The following is a 25,762-nucleotide window of genomic DNA, read 5'->3' on the forward strand; positions in this document are numbered from 1 at the left end:
TTATCTTCTTTCCTTGGTGCAGAGGATGGCACACGATTCATCAACCTCTCACCTCTCATGCTGATTCCCATGGATCAGATAACCAGCAGCGTCTGCTACCATATGTTGATATCAAGCCTTGTCATTCAGAGGCATTTGGCACTCTCCAGGTGCCCGGCTTGATTCCTTGTTGGCCTCCCCCGTCAGCGACTCCCGGCAAGACAAGGCGAGGTCTTTATCGGCCGATCCTTCTTCAAACGTGAGAAGAACACAGCCACTCCTCCTCCCTCACTCCCTGCCATCCCCAGGGAGGGGAAAGAGACAGACAGAAATGTATTTACATGCCTTTATTTCTGTCTTTCCTCAGTGCAGAGAACAACATGTCTGCACTCTCTGATACCCAGCTGCAGAGTGAGAAATAACTCCACCCATGTACTTCCAGTACAGGGTCATGTGACACTCTGAGCTAACATCCGGTGCTCAGTGCACATAATAGACTGTTCCTTGTTCCCACGGTACAGTCCCAAAACATCAACATCCTGTTTGGCTTTCCAGCCATCTGGAGCACTCAGCAGCATTGCTCCTTTTTCGTAACACTGCCCTTAGTGACCAGTGAAATTGGTTGAATATGGGGCTTATCTGCACTTACCTTCCATCCGCTCTTTCTAGGCACGGTCCCCAATTTAAACCTCCTTCCATTTTTGCTCTGGAGCTTTCTTCAAGAAAACCCACTCTTTTGAGCTCCTTCAAAGCAAACAGCAATCCATGGAACCCCAAATTGGTGTTGGCTCCGACTGAGCACTAAAGTGCAGGGTTTTGTGAGGAAATCTCTAAGGCAAGGTGCGGGGCGGGATGCTCCGACATTGAGTTTTCTTTTTTTTACTATTTTTACCATCACAGGGTATAAGGTGAAATATACAGTAGATTTCCAGGCCTTGGCAACTGCTTACAGGCTTCATCAATGCTTCCACAGGCACTTAGGAGGAGAAGCATTATGAAGACCATCTGACGTCTCAGTTTTTCCTCCTAAACACTCACGTATCTGGATCTATCTTGTAGACACTATGCCTTCTGGACATTCCCAAAGACGATTTGTGTCCTGTTCTCCAGGCGTTCCCAATTAAATTTCCACAGATCAGGCCGGCTCCATATTCTTTTGGAAAATTAAGAGTTTTCACTTAGAGCACAAGGTAGTCCTAATCAAACCTGAGGCTGCCTTGGGCTTGCCTCCCAAGCATAATGCCCCCTTTTTAATGAGCTCTGGATTTCGTCTGAGCAATGTTTTGAATATCATCACCAGCCATTTCTGTGAAGCGTTCTATCAAACATGGCTTCCCAACTCTTCGCAGGTCCCTGCACAGAGGGTGGGTGCTGACCGCCTCATAAAGAACTCCTACGCTTTCCTTAACAATGGAAAGCTGGAAAAAGTTAAAGTTAAAATATGCCGTTCTTGTTAAGGACCATTCTAGCGCTGGGAATGAATTAAATTGCGGAAACGGCCTCAAATCCTGGCGGGTGAACTGTCCCATTCTGTAGATGAAAGTTCAAGGCTTCATTGTCCTTCATGGGGATGCGGCTGAGATCCATGAGGGGAAATGGCACATGAGGGAACATGCCGAGCCATTGAGGCACCATTAGATACCTTTCTCTATTCTCGCCCACAGCGCTATCATTTCACTTAAAAAAAAAAAGTATGAAAAACCCCAATGCAGAATTTCATATTAGCCACCTAAGCTAAAATGGCCTACAGACATTTTACTTCATGGAGGGATCAGAACATTAGCTTTTCCATCATCAAAGAGAAGGGACACATTTTCAATTATACTAAAACATACAAAGTGATATTTCAAGGAAGGATGAGGAAAACAGGGCTCGATGTCATCCTCACTCAAACAAAGACATGGTGACAAGCCTGCTTGCTGTTTTCTTATGCTTTTCATACTTTTCGTTTCTAAAGTTGTAAACTTCCTCGGACACCTTCAAACAGGCTTCGCCAACAGAGTGCCCTCTGCCCCAGCCAGCATGGCCCAAGGGTCAGGGATGGCTGGAGACATGGTTCGGAATATACGAAGGGCACCATATTAGCGAAGGTAGCTTTAACAAGGGGCATAGGTAAAGGTAGAGGGACCCCTGACCGTTAGGTCCAGTCACAGACGACTCTGGGGTTGCGGCACTCATCTCGCTTTACTAGCCGAGGGAGCCAGCGTACAGCTTCCAGGTCATGTGGCCAGCATGACTAAGCCGCTTCTGGCGAACCAGAGCAGCGCACGGAAACGCCGTTTACCTTCCCGCTGGAGTGGTACCTATTTATCTACTTGCACTTTGATGTGCTTTCAAACTGCTAGGTTGGCAGAAGAGGAACCAAGCAACCCGTTGCGGGGATTCGAACTGCTGACCTTCTGATCGGCAAGCCCTAGGCTCAGTGGTTTAACCCACAGCGCCATAGAAATGCAATAAACAGAATGTGGCATGGGCTGATTAATTCTCAAAAAAAACACCAGATAAAATATTAACGATTAAGCTTCTCATCAGTTTGATGGGCAGGATGAGAACAAGATATTTGTTCCCCAAACCCTCGAACCCTATCTATCCTCTGCATTTTCAGCAAACTTGACACCAGATGCAAGGACAGAGCTCCAGCCGGAACGTTTGGAACAAAGATGCTCCCTGTCCCCTTATTATCTCTAAGCAACCAGCTTAGATGGCTTTAAAAGGGGGATTAGGACAAATCCATCACTCGTCAGGATGCCTATATGCAACCTCCAGGTGCAGTCAGCAGCATCCTGGGTACCAGTTTCTTGGGAACAGCAGCAGGATAGGACTATTGCCTTTACGTCCTGCTTGGGGGCTTCCTAGAAGCGTCTGAATGGCCACCCAACAGGATCCCAGACTAGATCAGCTTTTGTTCTGCTCTGGCTGGGCTTGTCTTATGTCCTTAATAGGCTGCCAGCCATTGCTCCCATAGCTGTGAACTGTTTTAAGTCCACAGCAGCACCAACAAAAAAAATCAAATAATTAGACTGTTACCCATAGAGCTTTGCTAGTGTTCACAGCCTAGCAGAAACTTCTGATCTGAGAAGGTGTGAGCCTCCACTACTTTTTTAATTGGGAGCCTGATTCGTTCGCTGTTCCACTTGTGACACGCACACACCAGTGCACTGCAGAGGAGAGAGAAAAGTGGGGGACCCAGGACTCTTTTGGAAATCAATTGGGCTCATGTTTACTTTCACCCCAGGCTGAGACGCTGCAGAAGTAACCGAAATATTATCTTTGCCATCGCAGAGCAGCAGAAAGCAATGGAGGCGCCTCCCATCCAATATAGTCAATAAATCACTTCCTCTTTAGGCAAAGAAAGGGAGAGTTTGCATATTTATAAGGACACTGATGCTGAGAGGTAGTTAGTATCTTCTCTTTCTCTCCCCCCCCCTCCCCGCCACTCCGAACAGCAACCAGCAGCAAGCAGGCTCCGTCATTTTGAAAACTCCCCAGCTGTATGATTTATATTCCACTCCACTCCAGTCTAGAAGACTCTATAACTAGGTTAATGCTGAGCATGCTATGCTTTCCGGATGAGGAAAAGGACAAGACAAGTGCACACAGCAGCTCGCCAGGACTTACAAGAGAACAAAAAAACCACCCCACAATATTCTGAAAAAGTAAGCTTTCCTTGGTTCTTCCGACTCAGCTCTGTACTAAGCAGAATAGGGCAATGATGGAGGGGCCTTTTAGCCTTCAATTCCTCAGGTTACGCAGGGAGAGAAATAGGGGCAGAGAGGACTGGATTATATTATGGAATTTAGAGTCTTATCCACACCACAAAATTAAAACTTGAACAGGAAGGGAAATAAATTAGTAAAACACCTATACACATCTGTAGCATAGTGTATGCCCTGTTTGGATCAAGTATAGCCCTGGTGATTTAAATTAAGCTGCTTGGCTTTGTGTAGCTGGAGTAGCATTTACAATATTTCATACTTGCAGCTCCGTATTTCCCTTGGTCTGTTCTCAAGGACAAACATCCTTTAGCTAAAGGGATCTAAGTGAAAGCCACTTCACGTATGATTGGAAGGCGTCAGCGAGGAATATGCAAACAGCTCTGGCGCTTTCTTTTCATGCTTGTGGAGTCTTCATTCTACAACCAAAATAAATTATGGGTGATATCCAATGTTTGTCATTCTCAGCGTACAGCCACTGAAGTCAAGAACCTTCTTTCGTCCACTTACTTAAGTGGGTCCATACCGAGTAAGACTTAGTTGGGTACCACTGTGTGTTGATTGTGCAAAATGAATGATTATGCAGGTTGCCCAATCTAAACAAATACTTGTTTGGCATCCTTTAGTTTTGCTAGTTAGGAGTGGGAGGACAATGAAATCTTAAGTGAGTCATCTTGCTGGCTTCCACGATTCCACTAGGCATCGCCCATACCCTTTCAACCACACAAGCTAGAAACTTGCCTTTTTAAAACATTGAAGTCAAGATTCTCAGAAAGCTGGATTCTGTACCAAATGCTGCTTTTAGTGCTTTCCCCATGCATGTGATCCTGACCCCCAAATTAGTGCCACATGCTTTGTACGCTGGGAGGCTTAAGCAGGAGTGAACAGACGAGCAAACTCTGACATTGATGGGAGACCAAAGCACAACAGATCATGCTTTTAGCCATTTTCCATTTCTGCTGGAATAGCGCTTCTAACTCAAGAGCGTCTCTTCCATCACAAGAGGACTCTCATTCATCAGCTTGTCATCGAGGTTCATATACCACTAAGTGTGCCATGTCACAAGAGCACACATCCATTGCTTAGCACTTACCCCTTTAAAGCACCATGGAAGCAAACAAATATTCAATTTCCATATATTTCTTCAGCATAAACAGCCCTTGCAATGTGTGTTGTGCATGCTAAATTTAAATGAAGTGGTATTAAAGAAGCACATTTTGTTTATAACCACTGATCTCACATTCTCAACAGAGTAGCTCAAGCTTGGAGGTCTGCCACCTCCTGTTTTGCAAATTAAGCTTCACCAACTCTGGAAGATTCCTAATACCAGGATGGATCTACAGACCTCTCTCTCTCTCTCTCTCTCTCTCTCTCTCTCTCTCTCTCTCTCTTTCTCTCACACACACACACAACACAGAGAGCAGAATATCAAGAGCTGGTTTTTTTCCTCTGCATGCAGCACTCTCCAGCAGGGAAAGCATGTGATAATTTGCAACAAATAACCTTTGTGCAAAAATAAAAAATAAAAATAAAAAACAGGTCACCCCAAATCACATGCATGTAATAGTCATGCTCAAACACAGTGGTGCAGTTCTCTTTGAAATACTACCTAAACCTTCACATAAGGAAATACCTTCAATGAAAACTGTATGTTGTATCAGAACTATCTTTCATCGATCAAATGCATCCCTCATGGAAGTAAAAAAACCCAGCCAAGAGAAGGCTAACAACCCCCTGCTTTTATAGGGGGAAGAGTTAACAAGAAGTTTTAATTTGTTTTAGTCTGTTCTATTGTGGTTGCCATTTTCTGTACGTTTTAAATTATGGCTGTAAAATTATTTTAGTGATAATTCTATGGTGTTATTTTTTTGGGCAAGCCGCTTTGTTTTCCCTACAATCAAGCGGAATATACATTTTATGAAACAAACAATCCCAGCCTTTTCCTCGTGAGACCAGAGTGCTCCATATAAGCGCTGCACTTCTCAGTCGCAAGAGATTGTTGATTTTGGATTGAAGGAATGAGACCAAAGGTTGTTCCAGTCTTACATTTTGTAAAAACTCTGTTTTGAGAGCCAGTGTAGAATAAATGTCTGTGATTCCCAGTTACATTTGTGCCTTTGTGAGAGGGAGGGGTAAGGAAAGGAAAGCCAGCTAGCCAAGTAGGGCCAAACTGAATCATTTCGAGCTTTGGAGAGATTGTTGGTTATAATTACTATGATAATTATTATTATTATTTATACCCCACTCATCTGACTGGGTTTTCACAGCCACTCTGGGTGGCTCTCAACATCATAATAATAATAATAATAATAATAATAATAATAATAATAATGCGATAAAACATCAAACATTAAAAACTTCCCTAAATAGGGCTGCCTTCAGATGTCTTTTAAAAGTCAGATAGTTGTTTATTTCCTTGACATCTGGTGAAAGGGCGTTCCACAGGGAGGGTGCCACTACCAAGAAGGCCCTATGCATAAGGGGTGTGCAAGCCAGTTGTTTCCAGCTAGTTCAGTTTTCTGCTTCTGTCTTTAGATGCTGAAATGCTTAATAAACAAGAAAAAGGAAAAAGAAATTGCAGTGTAAGAGCCCTTTTAGCACATAGCAAAGGGCAGCTCTCTTAACTCCTGGGGATAGCTTATAAGCAACAGGTACTCTCACAATTGTTCCACCACCTCTGTTCAGAAAAGAACACAGATTAATCATCATAGTCCATAAATGCTTTAATAGCTTGCAGTGAGAATATATGCCTCTTCAAACAGCACTAGGAACTTTAAATAGAACCGAGTGACTGGAACAGTAGAGTACAGTGCTGACATAGGGAGAAAGATGTTTGCCTTTAAGGTCGTAACTAATTCCACCCTTCAACAAATCTCACCCATTTCATCAGGAGGGATCCTAACCCTAAAAAGGCGACAATTTTAATAGCAGAATTTGTTACACTGCCAGACTGTGGGTAGGCAAACTATTTCAGCATTAAGAAGACTGCTCATTGTGGGACAAGCCACAGTTTGCACATCATTAGCAGGTTTCTTTTTTTAAAACCCCCACAAAAAACTACTGCTATATAAGACTTCGTTTCTTGTCTCCCAGCACCGCACAACCTATTGTTAGAATGTAAAGCTTGAAGTTAAAACTTTTGTGCCACTTTGTGGAGCCAAGAAAAAAATAAAGGTAAAGGTACCCCTGCCCGACAGGGCCAGGCGTGACCGACTCTAGGGTTGCGCGCTCATCTCGCTCAAGAGGCCGGGAGCCGGTGCTGTCCGAAGACACTTCCGGGTCACGTGGCCAGCGTGACGAAGCTGCATCTGGCGAGCCAGCACCAGCGCCGCACACGGAAACAACAATTACCTTCCCGCTATAAAGCGGTCCCTATTTATCTACTTGCACTTAGGGGTGCTTTCGAACTGCTAGGTTGGCAGGAGCTGGGACCGAATGACGGGAGCTCACCCCGCCGCGGGGATTCGAACCGCCGACCTTACGATCAGCAAGTCCTAGGCACTGAGGTTTTACCCACAGCGCCACCCTAAGAAACAAATGGTCCTCTTCTTTTTGGCAGCTCCTGCCTTTAGAAAGCTGCCAGTCTATCCAACCTATCGTTGCCTTGCGTACTATTCTTTCACCAGAGCCATGCTGTTTTTAAATAGGATATTTTAGAATTGCACAAGAACCACAAACCAAGTCCATGGGAGCTGAAAAGAAGATAAGAAATAGTTGGTGCAAAATACAATATATTGCAACAACAGTACCTAATAATATTACTATGCAGGCTTATTTCATGTGTTTTAACGCACAGTTGTTGCAATAGCTTTTATTTTTGTTAGCATTATTTTTAATATTGGCTTTCGGCTTGTGAAGGACTTGGACTCCATTTTCCTGGTCTGCTTGTTTGGACTGTTGCTTATTATATGTGGATGTGCTTGCTTTTCCTGTTTGTTGCAGATCTTGCTGGTTTGTCCGTTGGAGATTACAAGGCTAACTAGCTTTGGACCAGCTCAAAAATTACAGCAGTGAAACTCTGTAGTGGATATAAGAAATGGAACATCTCTTGTCTAAGAGTGGGGAAATCAAAAGCTCCATACCTGAGACTGTTACCTGAGGGGGGTGCCTGCGACTGACAAAGGGAATCTTTAACAAGTAGCCATGCTAGAATTTTTTTTTAGATCAAGGAGGATCTTTGTGATGGGGCTGTTACTTGACAGCAAGATTCCTCCAAGAATCTGGTGAGATGAGGGTCTGTTTAAAACACCACATACTTTCCCTGGATTTAACCTATTTTATCTTGCTCAAAAGGGATGTACTTGTTTTCTGTAATTTTTGCATCTCTTTCTCTTAACTCCATTTCTTCCTTTCATAAAATCAGATTCCACAAGGGTCTTGTAGCTCAACTCCCTGCAATGCAGGGATCTCAACTAAAGTATCCATGACAGATGGCCACCCAATCTCTGCTTAAAAACCTCCAAGGAGAGTCCACCACCTTTTGAGGGAGTTTGCTTCACTGTTGAACAGTTCTTAAGTCTTTCTTAAGTTTAGTCAGAATATTCTTATAACTTGAAGCCATTGGGTTTAGGCTTATGCATTGCATGTCTTTTCCATCGTAGTAAACTCTTCCCAAGTTTCATCATCTTGGTGTGTCCTCATATTTTAACACCCTGGAAGCTGCTGAGATCACATAACACCGGTCCTGAAAGACCTACATTGGCTCCCAGTAAGTTTCTGAGCACAGTTCAAAGTGTTGGTGCTGACCTTTAAAGCCCTAAACGGCCACGGCCCAGCTCTGAGGGCCTTCTGGCAGTTCTCTCACAGCAAGAAGTGAGGTTACAGGGAACCAGGCAGAGGGCCTTCTCCACAGTGGCGCCCGCCCTGTGGAACACCCTCCCATCAGATGTCAAGGAAATAAACAACTATCTGAGTTTTAGAAGACATCTGAAGGCAGCCCTGTTTTTAATGACTGATGTCTTAATGTATTTTTAATCTTTTGTTGGAAGCTGCCAAGAGTGGCTGGGGAAACCCAGCCAAATGGGTGGGATATAAATTAAATTAAATTATTATTATTATTATTATTATTATTATTATTATTATTATTGCCCTATGCTACATTATGAGGCTTCAGAGAGACCCCAGGGGAAATTGGGAGGCTGACTGATAATGGGAAATAATTAACCCCTTGTCTGGTGGTAAGTAAAGGTAAAGGGACCCCTGACCATTAGGTCCAGTCGTGGCCAACTCTGGGGTTGTGGCACTCATCTCGCTTTATTAGCCGAGGGAGCCGGCGTACAGCTTCCAGGTCATGTGGCCAGCATGACTAAGCCACTTCTGGCGAACCAGAGCAGTGCATGGAAACGCCGTTTACCTTCCCATCGGAGCGGTACCTATTTATCTACTTGCACTTTGACGTGCTTTCGAACTGCTAGGTTGGCAGGATGTCTGGTGGTAGCAAGTACTTAAAGGATAGAATGGTTGGCTAGTAGAGGGGTACACTCTACTAACCAGGAATTGCTGTTCCTCAAACAGCACACGGTCCAAGTGGGCTGGGTGATGGCAATCACAAGATCTCATGGACTTTGTTGGTTTCTGTGCACTTTGAAGGCCCTACCCCTTCACATTTGGGCATTTTAGAATTGTGACATAGAAAAGCTTTGGCACTCACAATTACTGGGCAAGCACCCATAATGCCACAAAAGCTTTTCCATTCCCACCCAGTAGATTGTGTATTGTCATCTCTACAGTGCTGTTGTCTCCAGACCCTCATTCTTCTCTCTCTTTGAAGAAGGAATGAAGTTTAAGGAGCAATTCAACAGGGAGAGGATTTCATTGTTCAAAGTAAGTAGTAATAGACATGTCCTTGGTGAATTTTCCACTCTAAGAAATGCTCAAAAGCAGCTGAATAGGATGCACGTTGTTTGTGTTGCTAGGATATCGCAAAAATTATTCAATGAACTTGGGAGGCTAGGATCTGCAGAGGTAAACATGAAAAATTAGAGATAAGCGACACAAACCACTCTATTTATTTACACAAGCTTCTGCCAGTATATAATTTTTAAAAATACAAGTAGTAAAAAAAAAGTGGCACAGGTTACACTTATTAGTAGCAGTCAGTGGTTAAGAGAAAATGGGATATTGGAAATCCCACCCACTCCAACACCCATATATGGACAGCAACAAACCAAGTTTATCGTATGCAGAAACTTAATTTTCAGAGAGAGTTTAGAAGTATAGTTTGAAAACCTGATATTTAAAAAGTTTAAGATGTGAGAAAATACTGTATAAAAAAACCCTAAAGAAAACAAGGTGAACATTTTTATATGAAAGCCTTTGAATAATAAAAAAATAGCAGCTGTAGATATTGAAATCGGATCTACATTTTCATCTCCATACGAAATCTGTGCACAAAAAACTAAGTATATTAAGAAATTGAAGTGTTACACTTGAGTTTTAGATATAGCTTTTTTATATTAAAAAAAATGGTCCCCATTCAAAAATTATAAATACAATTTAGTACAGTGATTTTTCTAGGGGCTTCCACTTCAGGTGATTTTGCATTTTGTTGGGCAACAGTAAAACCTAGCAGCTAAAGAGCATCAGACCAACAGACATGTGGGCCAACCATTTGCATATTTCCACTAAACCACCGCCACCGATGCACTTTCATCATGCTTGAAGTATAATTTAGGCTTTAAAAAAACAGATTTATACTTTAAACAGTAAGCAAGTGTTTCACTTTGGATATTGGTCTATGCAATGGTTAATTCGAACCGTCAGCCTCTAAACGTACAAACACTATTTTTAAAGCAAAATCCGCCATCCTCAGCCAGTGCGGGCATCAGTGAGCAACGTCTAAATATCCGCAGGCAGGTCCAACACTGGTTTATTCATAAAGTCACTGCGCAATGTTTACACTAAGCAGAATATTTCCATTATGCCAATAGGATGATTTGTGCAAAGGAATATGTTCTCTCCAAGCCAAGGTTGAGTTCTTCAGTTGTTTAGTAGGCACATCAGACAACTCTTGGTGATTAATTTAGTGTTATCTAAAACGCTTACTAATTCCCACTAAGTGCTAACTAAGTACCACCGTTCATGTCAGTAAATGGTCACTTCAAAAAGCTAGACCACTTTCCGTCAGTCAAAATTGTAAGTTGCAACTCCATTTCCTGTCCATGTCATATTAAGTGAGTAGTTGACCGACTTAAAGTATGACTCCTCTTTTCAAACACTGATGGCAGGTTGATCAAGGACGGAGAGTGGATGCCCTGTTCAAAGAAAAGAAGAAATATTAAGTGTATACATCTCCCGTGGAAGAAATACTTCTAATGTGTGCCTGGAAAAGGAGGGGGGGATTCAAGGGGATCACAAGGAAGGAGAGATCTTCCCCGCTTTAAAATCCAGGTTTTCAAAGTGTCAGCAAGTTAGGCGGACATACGTCTTCAGAAACACTATTGAGAGGTTGTGTGTGTGTTGCATTTCTATTAAGCAGCAGCTTCTCCAACTCAGCCTTTCGACATGTAAGGTTTTCTAATGTAGCCAAGCCTCAAGAGAAATAAAGATGAGGCATTGCTTTCTACTTAAACGTATGCAAGAGCAGTTCTGCCCTCACTGCATTTTCGTGCCTTCAAAGTGGCGTCTAAAAGAAGGGCAAGAAAGATAGAAAAAACCTCTCAGACTATTATAAGATCGCTATACATTTTACAACTATATCACAATCACAATTATCCATAATCGCTATAACAACTGAAAGGTTTTGTTTTTGTATAGGGCAAGCTTCAAAGTCATTTAAAAATACTGACAGCTTGCAGCAGGCAAAGGGTATTGTAACTGGTGCAAGAATATATTTTATAGGAGCTCCTAACCCCCCAAAAATAGTGCCCTGCAGGTCACTTTAGCCAAATGACTTCTTTTAGGATATCCGGTTATCTTAGTAATTCTGCTACACACCCACTGCAAGAGATTGAAGGAATGGACAGAACTTCCAAATGTCAAAGCTACCTTTTTCTCAAGTAAATAGCCACATAGTTTTGTTTTCTAAAAAAGCATATGTACCTTAAAATGCCAGAAAACATGGAAAGAAACCCAGAGCAAGATCAGTATCAGTGGTGACCATGCAAACACCATTAATTCAAATGAAGGAATTTTGGGACAGAAGTGAAAGAGTGCTTAAGAGAGGCCCAGAACCTGAAAAATGTTAGACAGACTGTATTTAAGGCCAGTCTCTTTGCCTCCAAGAAGTGCCCAACAAGGAGGTAGCAGAGCTCACTTTAGGCGGCCCTCTGGTCATCAGTCACTTCCTCTCTGGTGGTGCTGATGACTGGGCAAGGACCGGGCAGGGAACAGGTGTTTAGGCTGTCAGAGCTGGAAGCAACTCTCCCTTCTACACCATGGGAAGCAGCTATCAGAGGCCGAGGCCTAGAGCTCGGGGAGTTCCCATCAACGGAGTTGGAACGCTGCACACTAACAATGTGCTTAACTGGTTCACATAAACTGTACGTAGAAGCGCAGCGAGTAATCTAAAAACATTGTGGGAAGAGGGGAACGGAGAGTTAATCCACACATCGCATTCAGTCCAGATCTATCACGATCTCCCATTGTGCTTCTCCCCGTACCATTTTATTTTAGATTAAGGAAGAGCCTGGCTAGGCTGACAAGCCAAGGACAACGTGCTAAATGCTTCCTTTGAGCCCTTCAGTCCAAGATGTGCTTGAACTAGATTTACCTTTCAGAGATTACGATGCTCCACCTGTATGACTAATTCCTCTGTTCTGTATTTCAGTAATTTATACCTTCCAAAACAAAAGTCTCTTTCAACCCAAGGACATTCTACTGCTGGGAGATGCCTGTTGTGTTGTAGAGTGGGAGAAAAGGGGGGAGGCACTAAAGCAGTTCTGGCTCTAAGAAGAGATCCGCAGGTGTATGACACCACCTAGACCTAGGCCTTCAGACCTAGTTTATATATCAAAGTACATCCAAATTATAAAGCGCTCACTGTGCTTAAATTGCAAGAGTAGTTGTTTTTTTAATGGTACGATATGGCCTAGATTTCATCTTCAGTGGCTATCTCCATGTTTGCTCATTCATCTTCCATGAAAATACTTAGCAGTACGTGGAATAAGTTGCATACTTCATTACAGTCATCATAAATAAATGCCAATATTACAAGTGAAGTGTCTATGAGTGGACCTAAAGCCAATAAAATTGACCAGTTTGGCAAAGGTCATTGGGTGAGCACATTGCAGAGACAAGGACTGAACTGGAGATTACTGGGCTTAAAGGTCAGTCTTAATCGGTCTCTATGCTACCCCTGCGATAGGAGTCATTAAATGATTTGGTCAACATTGGCATTTCAGGGATGACACAGGAAGATGTTCAAAACCACCCAGCATATCCATCATGGCTGTATTGAGCCTTATCTCCCAGTTCAGAGACAGGTTCAGCCCAACAAATCGCCTGCACTTTTAGGAAAGAACTAGTTACTCATCTAACAATAGCCCCCTTTTCTTAACATCTACAGAGCTAGTTCTTGGTATGAGCTTTCGTGTGCATGCACACTTCTTCAGATACACAGTGTGCATGCACACGAAAGCTCATACCAAGAACTAACTTAGTTGGTCTTTAAGGTGCTACTGGAAGGAAAAAAAAAATTTTTGTTTTGACTATGGCAGACCAACACGGCTACCTATCTGTATCTACAGAGCTAACATCCACACCCTTTCCTCCACTGGGCAAAAAAAATCTTTTGGAGTAGAGTCTGCAAAAATTCTATTCAAAGGCTTGCAGCACCCTCTGCTCCAAGAGGCTCACCCAGGTACCAACACCACATGCAGCTGCTTTCATAATATCAGTAAAAGTGGGTTGGGATCAGGGAAACTAAGTAGAGAACTGTGACATTTTATGGGTTTTGATGCAATGGAGCAGAGAAAAGAAATTTCCCGCTCACAACAGCTGGAGAACTATGTATGTTCTGGGAATGAGGTCCATCTATCCAGTTTAGAATGGCAGACACTGCCTGGCAGGATGGCAGCACCAAATTGTGTTTTCAAGAGATATTGAGCATTCCCATTTCAAGTGCTGTTACAGTGCAAGGACACCCTCTTAAGGTTATTTCCCTTACGGCCTGATGTAGAAAAGGAAAACTTGGCCGTGCTTGTTGTGGTTAGTGGAACAGTTCATCAGAGGAGCAAGCAGCCCTGCTGTGGAGACAAGGCCAGCCACCCTTCGTTGGCTTCATTCACCTAGGACCGCTAGACGCCATCACAAAACATTGAACGCAACTCCTCCAAAGGGACTAACAGTCCAAATGTACATTTATCTATATGATTCAAGAGGGTCATTCCATCCCATGCTTTTGATTAATCTTTATAGCTGTAATATTTTTAACTTCTCCTTGTCACTTTTTTTTTCTTTCTTCTTTTCTGGGAAGCCCTTTTTTGCCAGAACACACAACCACAAGACATTTAATAAGATCCAAATTCCCCAAAAGGAAAGCCATAGCTCAGTGTTTGAGAATCTGCTCAGGGTGCAGAAGGCTCTACGTTCAAACCCTGGCATCTCCAGATAGGGCTGGGACAGACCACACTTGAAACCCTGAAGAGCTGCTGCCAGTCAGTGTAGGCTATACTGAGCTAGATGGGCTCAATCGCCTGACTCAGCATAAGGCAGCTTCCTATGCACCCTAGCCCACAACCCAACTTTTATCTACCAAAAAGGAATTTCCTGCACTCAGACTGTTCTCTCTTTCATGGCTGCAGAACCTCTGAGCACCTTCGTAGCTCAGTTTCTGAAACGTTTTGTTTTCTCAAATGTCTTTAATTGGTCACAAGAGAGCAGATTTTCTTCTGTAAGATACATTCCTCACTATCTCCTCCAGGCATGCTCACTTCTGCCTGACATTTAGAGTGGATTTCTCTACTACAATTGAGATCTTTTAATTACATTGACCACACAGGTGTTATGACTTCCGGAGAGAGATTAACAGACATGATTACAATAAGCTTCATTATTGAAATAAGAACAGTGCAGGAGCCGGCCTCCCCACTCGGGGCTTTTATATTAGTCAAGACTTCTCTGGGAAAAGTCACTTACAGCTAGCGATGAAGTACTGGCAACGCGTCCTCCTAAGTAATTCTCACTAGCTGGGAAGAAAGTCCTTCCTTCGACGCTGCTGTGTGCCATCAATGCTCTCCGGAGCGCTCTCTTTGGTGTCTTGGAGAATGAGAATGCTCGTGTCACCTGCAGAGTTTTAAGAACCACGTTAAGTAAACTGTAGGAAAGACTACAGTGTTACCCTTATTTAAAATACGGGGAAATCGATTCCACATTTTTCAGTAAGGTTTCTTCTGCTGTTCTATGCTGATACATTTGTTGCATTTTGCTTACCACTAGCCAAAGCAGCAAGGATTAAATATATTTGATAAGAACATAACATCCCTGGTGGATCAGGCCAGATTCCCATCTAGTCTAGCATCCTCTCCTCACAGTGGCCAGCCAGATGTGTCCAACACATCTGCAGTCCAACAGCGCTCACCCCACTTGTGATTCCCGGGAACTGGTACTCAGAGACATACTGCCTCTGGCAATATAGCCATGGAGGCTAATAATGCAGCCTTACCCTCCATGAATTTGCCTAATGTTCCTTTAAAGTCACCCAACCATCTTGTTCCCATTCATGCCTATTCCAGCCTCACACTTCATATCGCTATAGATTTGCTAGTCAAACAACATTATATTACTTTTTTTCCCCCAACACAAACCAACCAAGATTCTTAAAGCACCTAAAAGACTAACACATTTATTATGGTGTAAGCTTCTGTGGACTAGAGCTCGCTTCCTCAGATGCAGGATCAACATCTATATTGAGAGGAATGGGGGGGGGGGAATCATACATAGAGAAACAGTCACACCCTGGATATAGAAAGGGGGGGGGACTGTAAATAGTGGAATCAAATGCCAATGGAAGTGACATAAAAGGCCACTGTTTTCAAAAACCCAAACCCAAAACTAACATGGCCCTACCCCCCTCAAATTTGTCACAATTTGTTTCAACATGAAAAAGTTATGATCTTTTTACTGGTGCCAAACTCTCAAACTCTGTGCTGGAATAGTAACACGTAAAAGATTGAGAGAAGACAACATACATCAGCTAAAAGCTCCTTACACAATTGAGGGCTACTGCACAATATACCTCTGGAAACATCTGTCAGTGGTTTACATTCATTCTCTCCTGATGTGCGGAGCATGTGCAAGTGTTACCTTTAGGCGCAAGTATTCCAGTGCAATAAAACTTGTCACCGGGAAGGGAACTGAATGGGTTTTGCCCCCCAAATGAAAAAGCTTGATGCGAGAAGATAGCTTCAGAATAGCATTTCTTTATTAGTTAAACCTCGTACCTTTTTGGATGTTTTTTTAATGGCCCGGGATGCCCTGCTCAGTGTGCTGTCCACATCCTTCGTGCTTACTTCAATGGAATCTGGATCAGTAGCGTAAATGAGATCTTCCTGCAAAGGGAAGAAGGCTTGAGAACTTACTCAAAGGCGAAGCCACTGTGAGAGTAAGAGATTCACGTTTCAAAAATCAACACAAGACTTCAAATTCTCAGACACCGTCCTCAGATTCTCACTACCAAAGACAAAACTTTCCAGATAGGAGTTGCAAACCTTCAGAACTCTACTGCTTAGCCAGCAGGTAGGAAAAACAAAGAGCAAAATTAAAGGCTTTACTGCCACCATGTGGGGCATGGAAGTCAGTGTACACATCGCTATGAAAAAGCAAAGTCCCTTTAGTCTGGAAAAGGGAAAGTTTGTGACTTCAACTGACAAGGTGGCAACAATTCCTAAGTCCAGTCTTACCTAGTGATGGGGATCCCTCAACATTCAGAGTTTATTACAGCAGCTAAAATACACACCACTTCCTTTTTCAACAGCAGCACACTTTCAACCATGAAATGTTCCATGTTTTTAAGAGGTCTTAAAAGATATAGTGGTACCTTGGTAGTCAAACAGCTTGGCTCCCAAACAAATTAGCTCCCAAACGCCGTAAACCCGGAAGTGAGTGTTTGGGTTTGCAAATGTTTTTTGGAAGCCGAACATCTGACGCGGCTTCCGATTGAGTGCAGGAAGCTCCTGCAGCCAATCGGAAGCCGTGCCTTGGTTTTCGAACAGTTTCGGGAGTCAAATGGACTCCCTGAACAGATTCAGTTTGAGAACCAAGGTACCACTGTATTTAGCTCTGCCAGGAAAAAGCCTATTCAAAGACAGCTCTTTTGTACATTTAGGAGTCGAATCCTAAGTACAGTCAGAAGAATCCGATATAATGGACTTGTACATGGTTTCAGCTTGACAACAACTGTGTGTTTTTCATACGTAGGGCAATGCTGTGCTTTTAGCCCCATCCCCAATATCACACCAGGACAGCTGGGTGTCCTGACCACAGAGAACTCTTACACACGAGCAAGAACTTGTGCATTGCTCCTTTTCAGACAACTGCAAAAAATGCAGTTGTTAAAGGAATCGGGCAAGGCTAAAAACACAAACCGGGGAATAAGACATTGCCCTACACCAAAGCAGTAGACACATAGAATACTATATAAAACAATGTCTTTCGTTGAATAAATTCCCTTGGAGCACTTGCAACCCTAAATCAACTCCACTGAAATACAGAATGTTTAGAATTGGGGTGTGTTGTGAGTAATATGCAAACCAAACGGCACCTTATGATAGGTTTATTCTCTGGAACCACTGAGTGACAGAGTCCCAGTACCACATTCTTTTACTTTTGTAAGCATAGACATGCACAACTGACATTAGGCAATCGTCTTTCCCTAGAAGAATGAATCAATCAAGTGATCACCTAAAGCCTAATGGTGAACATGCAGGATCTGCTGGAAATAAAATAATTGTTTAGCACACACACATTCTGCCTTCTCCCAACAGACATCAAGGCAGCCATCAACAACAAATTAAAAGAATGACTGCTTTGCTCAAAGCTATTTGATTAAATTATTTTAATGGTACTTTTTATTTTGCTGTTTTAGAGTTTTTATAAAACAAGAGAGATAGTTAACGTTCACGGCCCAACAGGCTTCCTGGAAAAGATGACTTACTATGCCATTTAATGTATGCTACCTCATACTAAACAGGTGGGCAGGCAAAGCAGATCTCTATATAACACTATTTATTAGGGGTGATTAATGGCAACAAAATTCACCTTGTATTGGCAGCGTCTGCAAGCAACCCAATCTGCTCTGAATCCACAATGAATAATTGGATTCATTATTTCAGGTTTTCAAATCTGATCTGTTAGATCCCAAGTTCTGTTTCACACCCACTGACTATATGGGGAATCTAAAAACTGTTGTAGCCTTCCAAAAAAAAAAAAAAAACCTTCACATAAGTGGGTGAAATTTGTAGGCAAGGGAGCCCCTTCAGAGTGCATTAAGCCTGCCAAATTTCAGGCAGAGCCATCCAGCGGTTTTTTGCAGGGACCCCTTACATAAAAAAAAGACCTCTTAAGCTTTATTTTCTGCCAGAATTAGCTGCAAATTGCAGGCATGAATGCCCCTTCTGAGAGCATTAAGCCTGCCAAATCTCAGGAAAAATAGGTGCACAGGAGCAGACTTTCCCATTTTGGAGTGGGAAAATACAAATCGTTTTTCTATTTTATTTTTTATTTTATTTTTTGTGGGAAATCAAGTTTGAAAGCTGGGAGGCATGATGAAACTGCCCCTGGGTGGGAAACCAGCAGAAGTGCAGACAAGCAGGTTACTTGTTATGAAAAAAACTGGGAAAGAAGCAGGCTGACACAATAACCTAACTCCGTATGTCCTGCTATCACAGCCAAAGCTCAGAGAAAGATGACCCACATGGAGAGGTTTATTTACTTCAACATCATTCCCCCCCTCCCAATCACCCACTGGAGTGATTCAGAAAAATAATTCACTTTGATTAAAAGCTTGGCCTGTCTAGCAAAACAAGATATCCCTGCACCCTACCCCACCCTTCCAAAGCTCTGGGCAGCTTGGTTTCATTTCTCATAAAAGAAAAAAGGACCCTGTGCACCTATTTTTCTGACAGGCTTCATCTTGGGGGGCAGGGGAGAGAAGGCCTAAAGTGAATCAGCTTAGGAGGTCTCTGACCCCCCACAATATAGCTTGTTAACAGCACGACCCAACTTGGAAACATGAAATCATGGGCCACATCACTCCAATTCACCTCCTTATTTGGAGTATGCACAGAGCTGCTACATACCCCTATTTAAGTGCAACAGTGCACTCCAAACACAGATGTGCTGCACCTGTTACAGCAATAACTCCAGGCAAGCATACCATGCAAACAAGAGCATTGCTCTTGTTCGTATGGCTTTGATTCTTACCTGGAAGTTAAGTGCCATTTAACTCAAAGGGGTCTTTTCTGAATCCAAACATGCTGAGTTGTGGCTCTGTGGACAGCTCCATCAGGCACCTCCTGCCCCTGAACTGTGCCAGGGGGATGTTCTAGGAACAACTGTTTAATAACTGGTGCCCGAGTTTTGATTTTGATTTTCCTCTTCCCTCCCTGCCCCTTTCCCCTATTGTGCTGCATATTTTTAGATTGTAAGCCTGCAGGTAAGGACTGCTTTGTTCTGATTGTATGTAACCCACTTTGAGAGACTTTCTTGGCTGAAGAGTAGGGTGAAAATGCTGTAAGCCAGTGTGGTGCAGTGGTTAAGAGCGATAGTCTCGTAATCTGGGGAACTGGGTTCGCGTCTCCGCTCCTCCACCTGCAGCTGCTGGGTGACCTTGGGCCAGTCACACTTCTCTGAAGTCTCTCAGCCCCACTCACCTCACAGAGTGTTTGTTGTGGGGGAGGAAGGGAAAGGAGAATGTTAGCCGCTTTGAGACTACTGAAGGGGAGTGAAAGGCGGGATATCAAATCCAAACTCTTCTTCTTCTTCTAAATAAATTATAAATGCAGGCGACTCCCCATTTACGCAGGAGTTATGTTCCGAGGCTCTGCACATTTAAGCAAAGCCACATTGATTTGAAACATCACTGAAAAAGCCCGCAAACACCCCGTTCATCTACATCTGGTTTCACACCCTCACTTGGCTCGGTGATTGACTTGCTTATACTGCTGTGCTCACTGATGCTGCTGACACCATTGCTTTGCCAACCACGAGAACAGGATGCGCTTTAAGCTCACTGAGTACAGATACAGTCTCCAAGAGATTACAGCCTTAATGAACTGGCAGCAAGCTCTTCTGAGAAGTTGTCCCATCTTGCAGACCTTTGCCACAAGACATGCTACCAGTGGGCCTGTTAGTTCTGGCATAGCCACCTTACATAGATCTCTTAAACCTCTACACATTTTAAGCAGATTCAAGGTACAACCCCCTCGGCAGCTCTGATATCAAGAACTTACAGCATCTGCTTTGCATATCGTGTTGGCTACGTGCCGGCACAGCATCTTCAGCCAGTTCTCCTTGAGAGGTTCCTCAGTCGTTATCTGGAAGCTGAACAACAAGTTGCTCTGCTCGGTCGGTGGTCGCACAACTAACGCAAATGCTTTGTGGCACTCTGCAAACAACAGCAACAGATCAGTCAACAATCTGAGCAACTCACTATTAGAGGAAGAAGGGAGCATGGACGACTGAATGTTGTCCTAGGGTCAGCACAAGAACCAAAGTTTAGAAGCCTGAATATCAAAGAAGCGGGCAGGCCATCTCCGCACAGAACTGACTCTTCATATATTCATCTCAGCAGCGTCTCCCCATTTCAGCTGCCATGTGTGTGGGCTACAGAAGGAAGTCTAAAAACACATCCTGCACATTGCGATGGAGAACCAGTGCACAGGACTTCTAATACTTGAGGAAACACCGCATGTTGGACATAAGGTGGGTCAGATTTCCCACCCATAGAAAACAAGGGGATGAGGTTCAACAAAGGTCTTTAAGCAGTAGTGAAGCTGCAAGATGCTTTATGTAACCATCACAGGTCTGCCGTCACCAAAACAAGGTACAGCATCTCGGGGGACAGTGAAGTCTACAAAGCCGTGTGAGCAGAATAAAGATTCAGAAGATAAATATCCACATTCAGCCACAACAAAGAAGACGCTGCACAAAATTCGGAAGCAAGAGGCGAATGGCATTGTCACACCTTCAGTGACAAAGGTCCAAACCTTTCAACCTCACTATATAACCGCAGTAGTGTATGATGCTTTTAAAAGACCCTGTGTTTTGCAGTTATGTCCTGGCTTTTAAGCACTGCTACTGCTCAGGCATGGGAGAATACCTAGTGAAATTATCCGGCCTGGTATTGCTTGTATTCAGGGATTATTTCTTTCGACAACTCACATAACATTTTAAATACAAATTGTTCTAATCTGCCTTAGAGTGAAGGGAAGGTAAATCAAGGTATTTGAATGGTGTGGTAAACGTAGAACAAAATGAAATTTAGGGATCAGGAAAGAGCCAGAGCCTATTAGAACAACAATCAGCAGAAAAAGGAGGGGTCATCGAGGAGGACTGTGCTTCAAAATATTAAGACTGACAACAATGTTGAAAAAGCCCCCTGTGTGATTACAGAAATAAGGAATGGTCAAATAAAACAAGATAGAGTTATACCAGTGACTGACTGATCGAGAGAGGAGATTGTCAGTATTAGGATTGGAAAATTGTGAAGTAATTTGTGAAGATAACAGAAAAGATGGCCATTTAGCTCTTGAAATCCAAAACACGGGAAGTCCCATTGTAATTAACTAATTGGGATTATATAATTGGCTATATTGTTTTTTTGTTTTTGAATGTGGAAATATTTGGTTTGATTTGTTATTAATGTGAATGGTGTTTTTTTTAAAATTGGAAAAGGAATAAAAATTATTTACAAAACAAAAAAAGGAAAGAGCCATAGGATTTTGTGCATAACTTTCCACCGCCTATGAACTAAAGTCTCCTCCCCACCTTATTTCCCTCTCCTTCAATCACAGCCAGGTCACGAAGGTTTGGCTTGGAGTGCAAGAGCGAGTGCCTGGCCCAAGGTCACCCACCAGCCTTCATGGCCTAACAGGGACTTGAACCAAGTTCTTCCTCTCGCTAGGCCAAAACTCTCTACCAGGTGTGGGGAACTTTTGGCCCGCCAAATGTTAAAAGACAACAGCTCCCATGAGTCTCAGCAAGCAATATCAATCGGTGGGGATGACGGGAGCAGAAGTTCAGGAGAAAGGAGAGCCAGTGATTTCCCATACCTGCTCTATACCATGCTGGCTTTTTTATGTGCAATCACCAAGCTAAGTTAAAATGAACCTGGGAATGCTCTTAAACCCACTTTGAAACCCTGATTTAAAACAGCATTGTTGAGATGATGACGACAACAAGGCTCATTCTTATCCAGGATGGCAACCGTTAAGGTTTCATGTCAAACCCAGGCACAGTGGGCATTTGCAGATAGGGAAAGTGTACATAACCCTTAGCTTCCTCCTTAATTTTAGGTAGCTTTAACTTTGTACCAAACAGGTCTGACCTTGATGCAGAACACTATTTCTGAAGTTACAGGAAGAGACTCTTTCCAGCACCCTAGAATGATGCTCTGCCACACATCATTGCAGAGTCTGCACATGCAGGAAATTAAGAAGATTACAATGCTCTCTGCAGAAGGAAGCCACACTTATTTCAGTGAAACATGCAGGCATATAAATGATAGTCTAGAGAAAGTTACACAAGCCTGCTGAAGGATCTTAAGACAGAACTGTGGGTTTAACTCCTGTTTAAGTTTCAAGTGCCAGTCATATCAATCTTTGTTCTTAAAAGGTTAATACGCCCACATGCAAAGCTTTATTTTTAGATAAAGCTTTCTGCCAAGGCACATGGAAACACTCGTTGAAGGGCTGTGAGCTCTGAAAGCCTTGAGTGATTTTCTCCAACTCCTGACATTTGACCATCTTCTCTCACTGCTCCTTTTAATGGTTACTTCCAGCTCCCTGGCCCCCAGGTGAAACCTCTTTGGAAGGTATCTTGTTATTCAGCTGTGCCAAAACATATCAGCGTTTGAAGTCCATCACTCTGCATTATTAGTCCTCAAAAATCCACATTCCACTGCCAATGTTCATACCTTCTGTCTCTCGGATGTCTAGTACTTTTTTGATCTGAGACAGGGGCATGAGGATGATGTGCTTGAGACAGGCTGGTGGCCTGGTATGGCCATGAGGACTCTTGAAGCCACCAATGACTTTGTGCCGCTTCCTTGCAATCTGTTGGGGAAAAAAGAAAAGAAAAGAAGCATGAAAAGAACCAGCTTCTATATCCCCAGAAACATTTAAACTGAAAGTTGGGTGACAGCTTCTGAAAATCCAAAGCAATTCCAACATACAGATTCATGTTTCTATTGCAAAATGTTCACTATTTTTCCCTGAGAGACAGTTTTTATATTCACTTGAAAAACCACATGCTGAGTTCTGCATTCTTCTTTTGTCTTGTACTTGTAAAATGATCCAGAATTGCATATGGATAGTAAAGGTGTGTTGTACCAGGCACTTGTAAATAAAGGGTACTCGCTTCCACCCACAGGTAGATACATTTTGAATTAAGTCTCCTTAATTGTGAAAGGACCTTGCAAGCAAGCATATATGCTGCTGTGAAGCTATGAGTCCAGTTCATGCACTGCACTATTGCACTCTATGCTGTAAGCCACCCAGAGTGGCTGGGGAAACCCAGCCAGATGGGTGGAGTATAAATAAATAATAGTAATAATAATAAAGCAACTAGGGTTTAATGTGAACAAGTTTATAGACAACAAATAAGGAGAGAGCCCAACTGAAACAACTTTTTTGCAGCAATTCCTTCATCCAGGGAGGGAGACTTAATAAGAACAGATCATCAGCCTAAAATACAAAGGAACTGGGAGCAAGCAAAAGGCAACAATGAAGCCAAAAGTAAATGGAACACATGCAAGCCAGGCAGCTCAAAGAACGTAGACCAGCTTCCAAATTAAGAGCAGCATCATTACATTATCACATCTAGGCATTCCAAATATAGATCCAAAACCTTGAGAACTTTAAGGACTGCCTCCGTATGTCATATGTCTTCCTGGGAGGCCCCAGTATTGCATCTCACACGGCTGGAGAAGTTCCTGATATAGGCAGCCTGGCTGCAAAACGTCCTATCCTGAGACTATGTCTTGCTCTTTCACTTTTGAGTCCTCCAAGCTCATACTGTCTAGATGTTGGGTGTCTAAAGCCCAGCTTTGGGTCCACCAATTTTGGCAGTGGGGGGTGGGGAGTAGACATAGCACTGAGGTGGGTAGAGAGATTTAAAGCTCTCCATCAGAGTACTGGGTTGGGATGCAAAACACCCACAACTCAATCAACAGAGCAACCATTTCATGAGTGAGGCAAGGGTGACAGCTCCCAGCTGCTCTGCACAGCTGTGTGCTGTGTGTGCATACACAGGAGTATGGGGTAGTTACACCCACTAGAGCCATGAAGCCCCCAGAAAGCTGGCCAAAGGTGAATGTGGCTCTCCAGCACCCCCCAAAAAGGTTAATCATCCCCAATATAGACACATACATCTCAGCTGGACACTATCTGTACCTGGCATCTGCTTTCTGATTTGCTAAACTTGTTGCTGCTTTATGTTTTTGAGATTTCATTGATATTGCCTTTTACTATAGTTAGCCTCCGTGAAGCTCTTTCTTAAAAAGCAGAAAAGGGCAAGACAAAAATATTTTTACATGATAGCATACGGGCTAGACAGGGATTGACAAGACCGATTTTGTTTGACACAAAGTAAAAGCAGATTTAGAAAACTGGATTCTGCAACCAAACAACACATTATACACAGCCCAGCTACAATCTTGACAACTGTAGCTCCATGGGCCACGGTTGAAGTCTTTAAAGCCCTAAGTAGCCTCGGCCCAGTATACCTGAAGGAGCGTCTCCACCCCCATCATTCAGTCCGAACACTGAGGTACGGCGCCAAGGACCTTCTGGCAGTTCCCTCACTGCAAGGTTGCAGGAAACCAGGCAGAGGGCCTTCTCTGTAGTAGCTCCCACCCTGTGGAACGCCCCCCCCCCCCATCAGATGTCAAACGAATAAAATCTGATGTTTAGAAGACATCTGAAGGCAGCCCTGTTTAGGGAAGTTTTTTAATGACTGATGTTTTAATGTATTTTTAATCTTTTGTTGGAAGCCACCCAGGGTGGCTGGGGAAACCCAGCCAGATGGGCAGGGTATATGTAATTTTTATTACTATTATTATTATTATTATTATTATTATTATTACTACCCACTGGTCAAGGGCAAGGTTCAAGCTAACTTGTGGCTATTGAAGACAGATTTTTAAGCAGAGTTCCACATCCCTGGTGTTGCAAATTGTACAGACTACAATGAACTGTGTGCTTTATGGCCTCCCCCATGCTAGACTCAAGCCTCTGAAACTTGATTAGTTTCTTTTCCCCTAGCTCAGTATCTTTCCAACAGCAATTACAGGTTATACTGCTTGTGTGGACACTTTACGCACACATTTTGTATAGCTTAAGCAGAAGCAAAACAGACTTACCTGGCACAGCCATGTTATTTATTCACATTAAATATAAATAAGCCCCACGAGAACTTTGTGCGCCGCTGAGCCACTGTCTTGAGAACTTGAAACAAATGCCAGGATTCTAAGCGGCGCCAAGAGACCAACCGATTTTGATGAGCTACCACTAGAGTAACCAAGATGCATCAATCCCAAAGATGTGAAAAGCAATCTTCTTTTGCTTGCATCGCATCAAGTGGACATTAGGGATGGGAAGACAGCAGAGAAGGACGGCAAAAAGAAGGCTGCGGGGGAGATTTAAAGCAGCTCTCTTTTTCAGGTTAACAAGTACTCAGCTACAGAAATGAGACACTGGTTTAATCCAAATACGGAGGTGCAAGAAGCCAACACTTGACAAAAGCATCGGCCAACTAGACTGGAGGAAACAATGAACCCAGCAATAGTTTCCTCAGTTGACACAGATTGTAACCTTACGCATGCTTACCTGGGAGTAAAGCCCCATTGAACACAGTGGGTTGTATTTCTATGTAAATATGCAAGGGATCATGCTGAGTTTTGTAAGTAAGATGTA

The 25,762-nt window shown here is 43.1% G+C and overlaps 1 protein-coding gene and 1 long non-coding RNA gene across 10 annotated transcripts in view; one reads left to right on the forward strand and one right to left on the reverse strand.

Moving 5' to 3' along the window:
* Nucleotides 1-25,762, forward strand: part of LOC310762476 — a 531,937-nt gene that overhangs the window by 433,465 nt on the left and 72,710 nt on the right. The gene's annotated exons all lie outside the window — the stretch shown is intronic.
* ECT2 (epithelial cell transforming 2) overlaps nt 9,678-25,762 on the reverse strand; it is a 42,836-nt gene continuing 26,751 nt past the window's right edge. For 8 of the 9 annotated variants that reach the window (XM_083613159.1, XM_083613157.1, XM_083613164.1 and 5 more), the window contains 5 exons: nt 22,765-22,903; nt 20,081-20,235; nt 16,073-16,180; nt 14,769-14,915; nt 9,678-10,945 (listed from right to left, as the gene is read on the reverse strand). In XM_083613159.1, the coding sequence (XP_083469285.1) occupies nt 10,856-10,945; nt 14,769-14,915; nt 16,073-16,180; nt 20,081-20,235; nt 22,765-22,903 (639 nt within the window). In that variant the 3' untranslated portion in view covers nt 9,678-10,855. Of the gene's footprint in view, nt 10,946-11,475; nt 12,197-14,768; nt 14,916-16,072; nt 16,181-20,080; nt 20,236-22,764; nt 22,904-25,762 lie in introns of those variants that run through there. The other variant, XM_083613165.1, reaches the window with a different exon arrangement.

Source organism: Podarcis filfolensis (assembly GCF_964270895.1).
Source record: "Podarcis filfolensis genome assembly, chromosome: 5".
Taxonomy (NCBI): Eukaryota; Metazoa; Chordata; class Lepidosauria; order Squamata; family Lacertidae; genus Podarcis; species Podarcis filfolensis.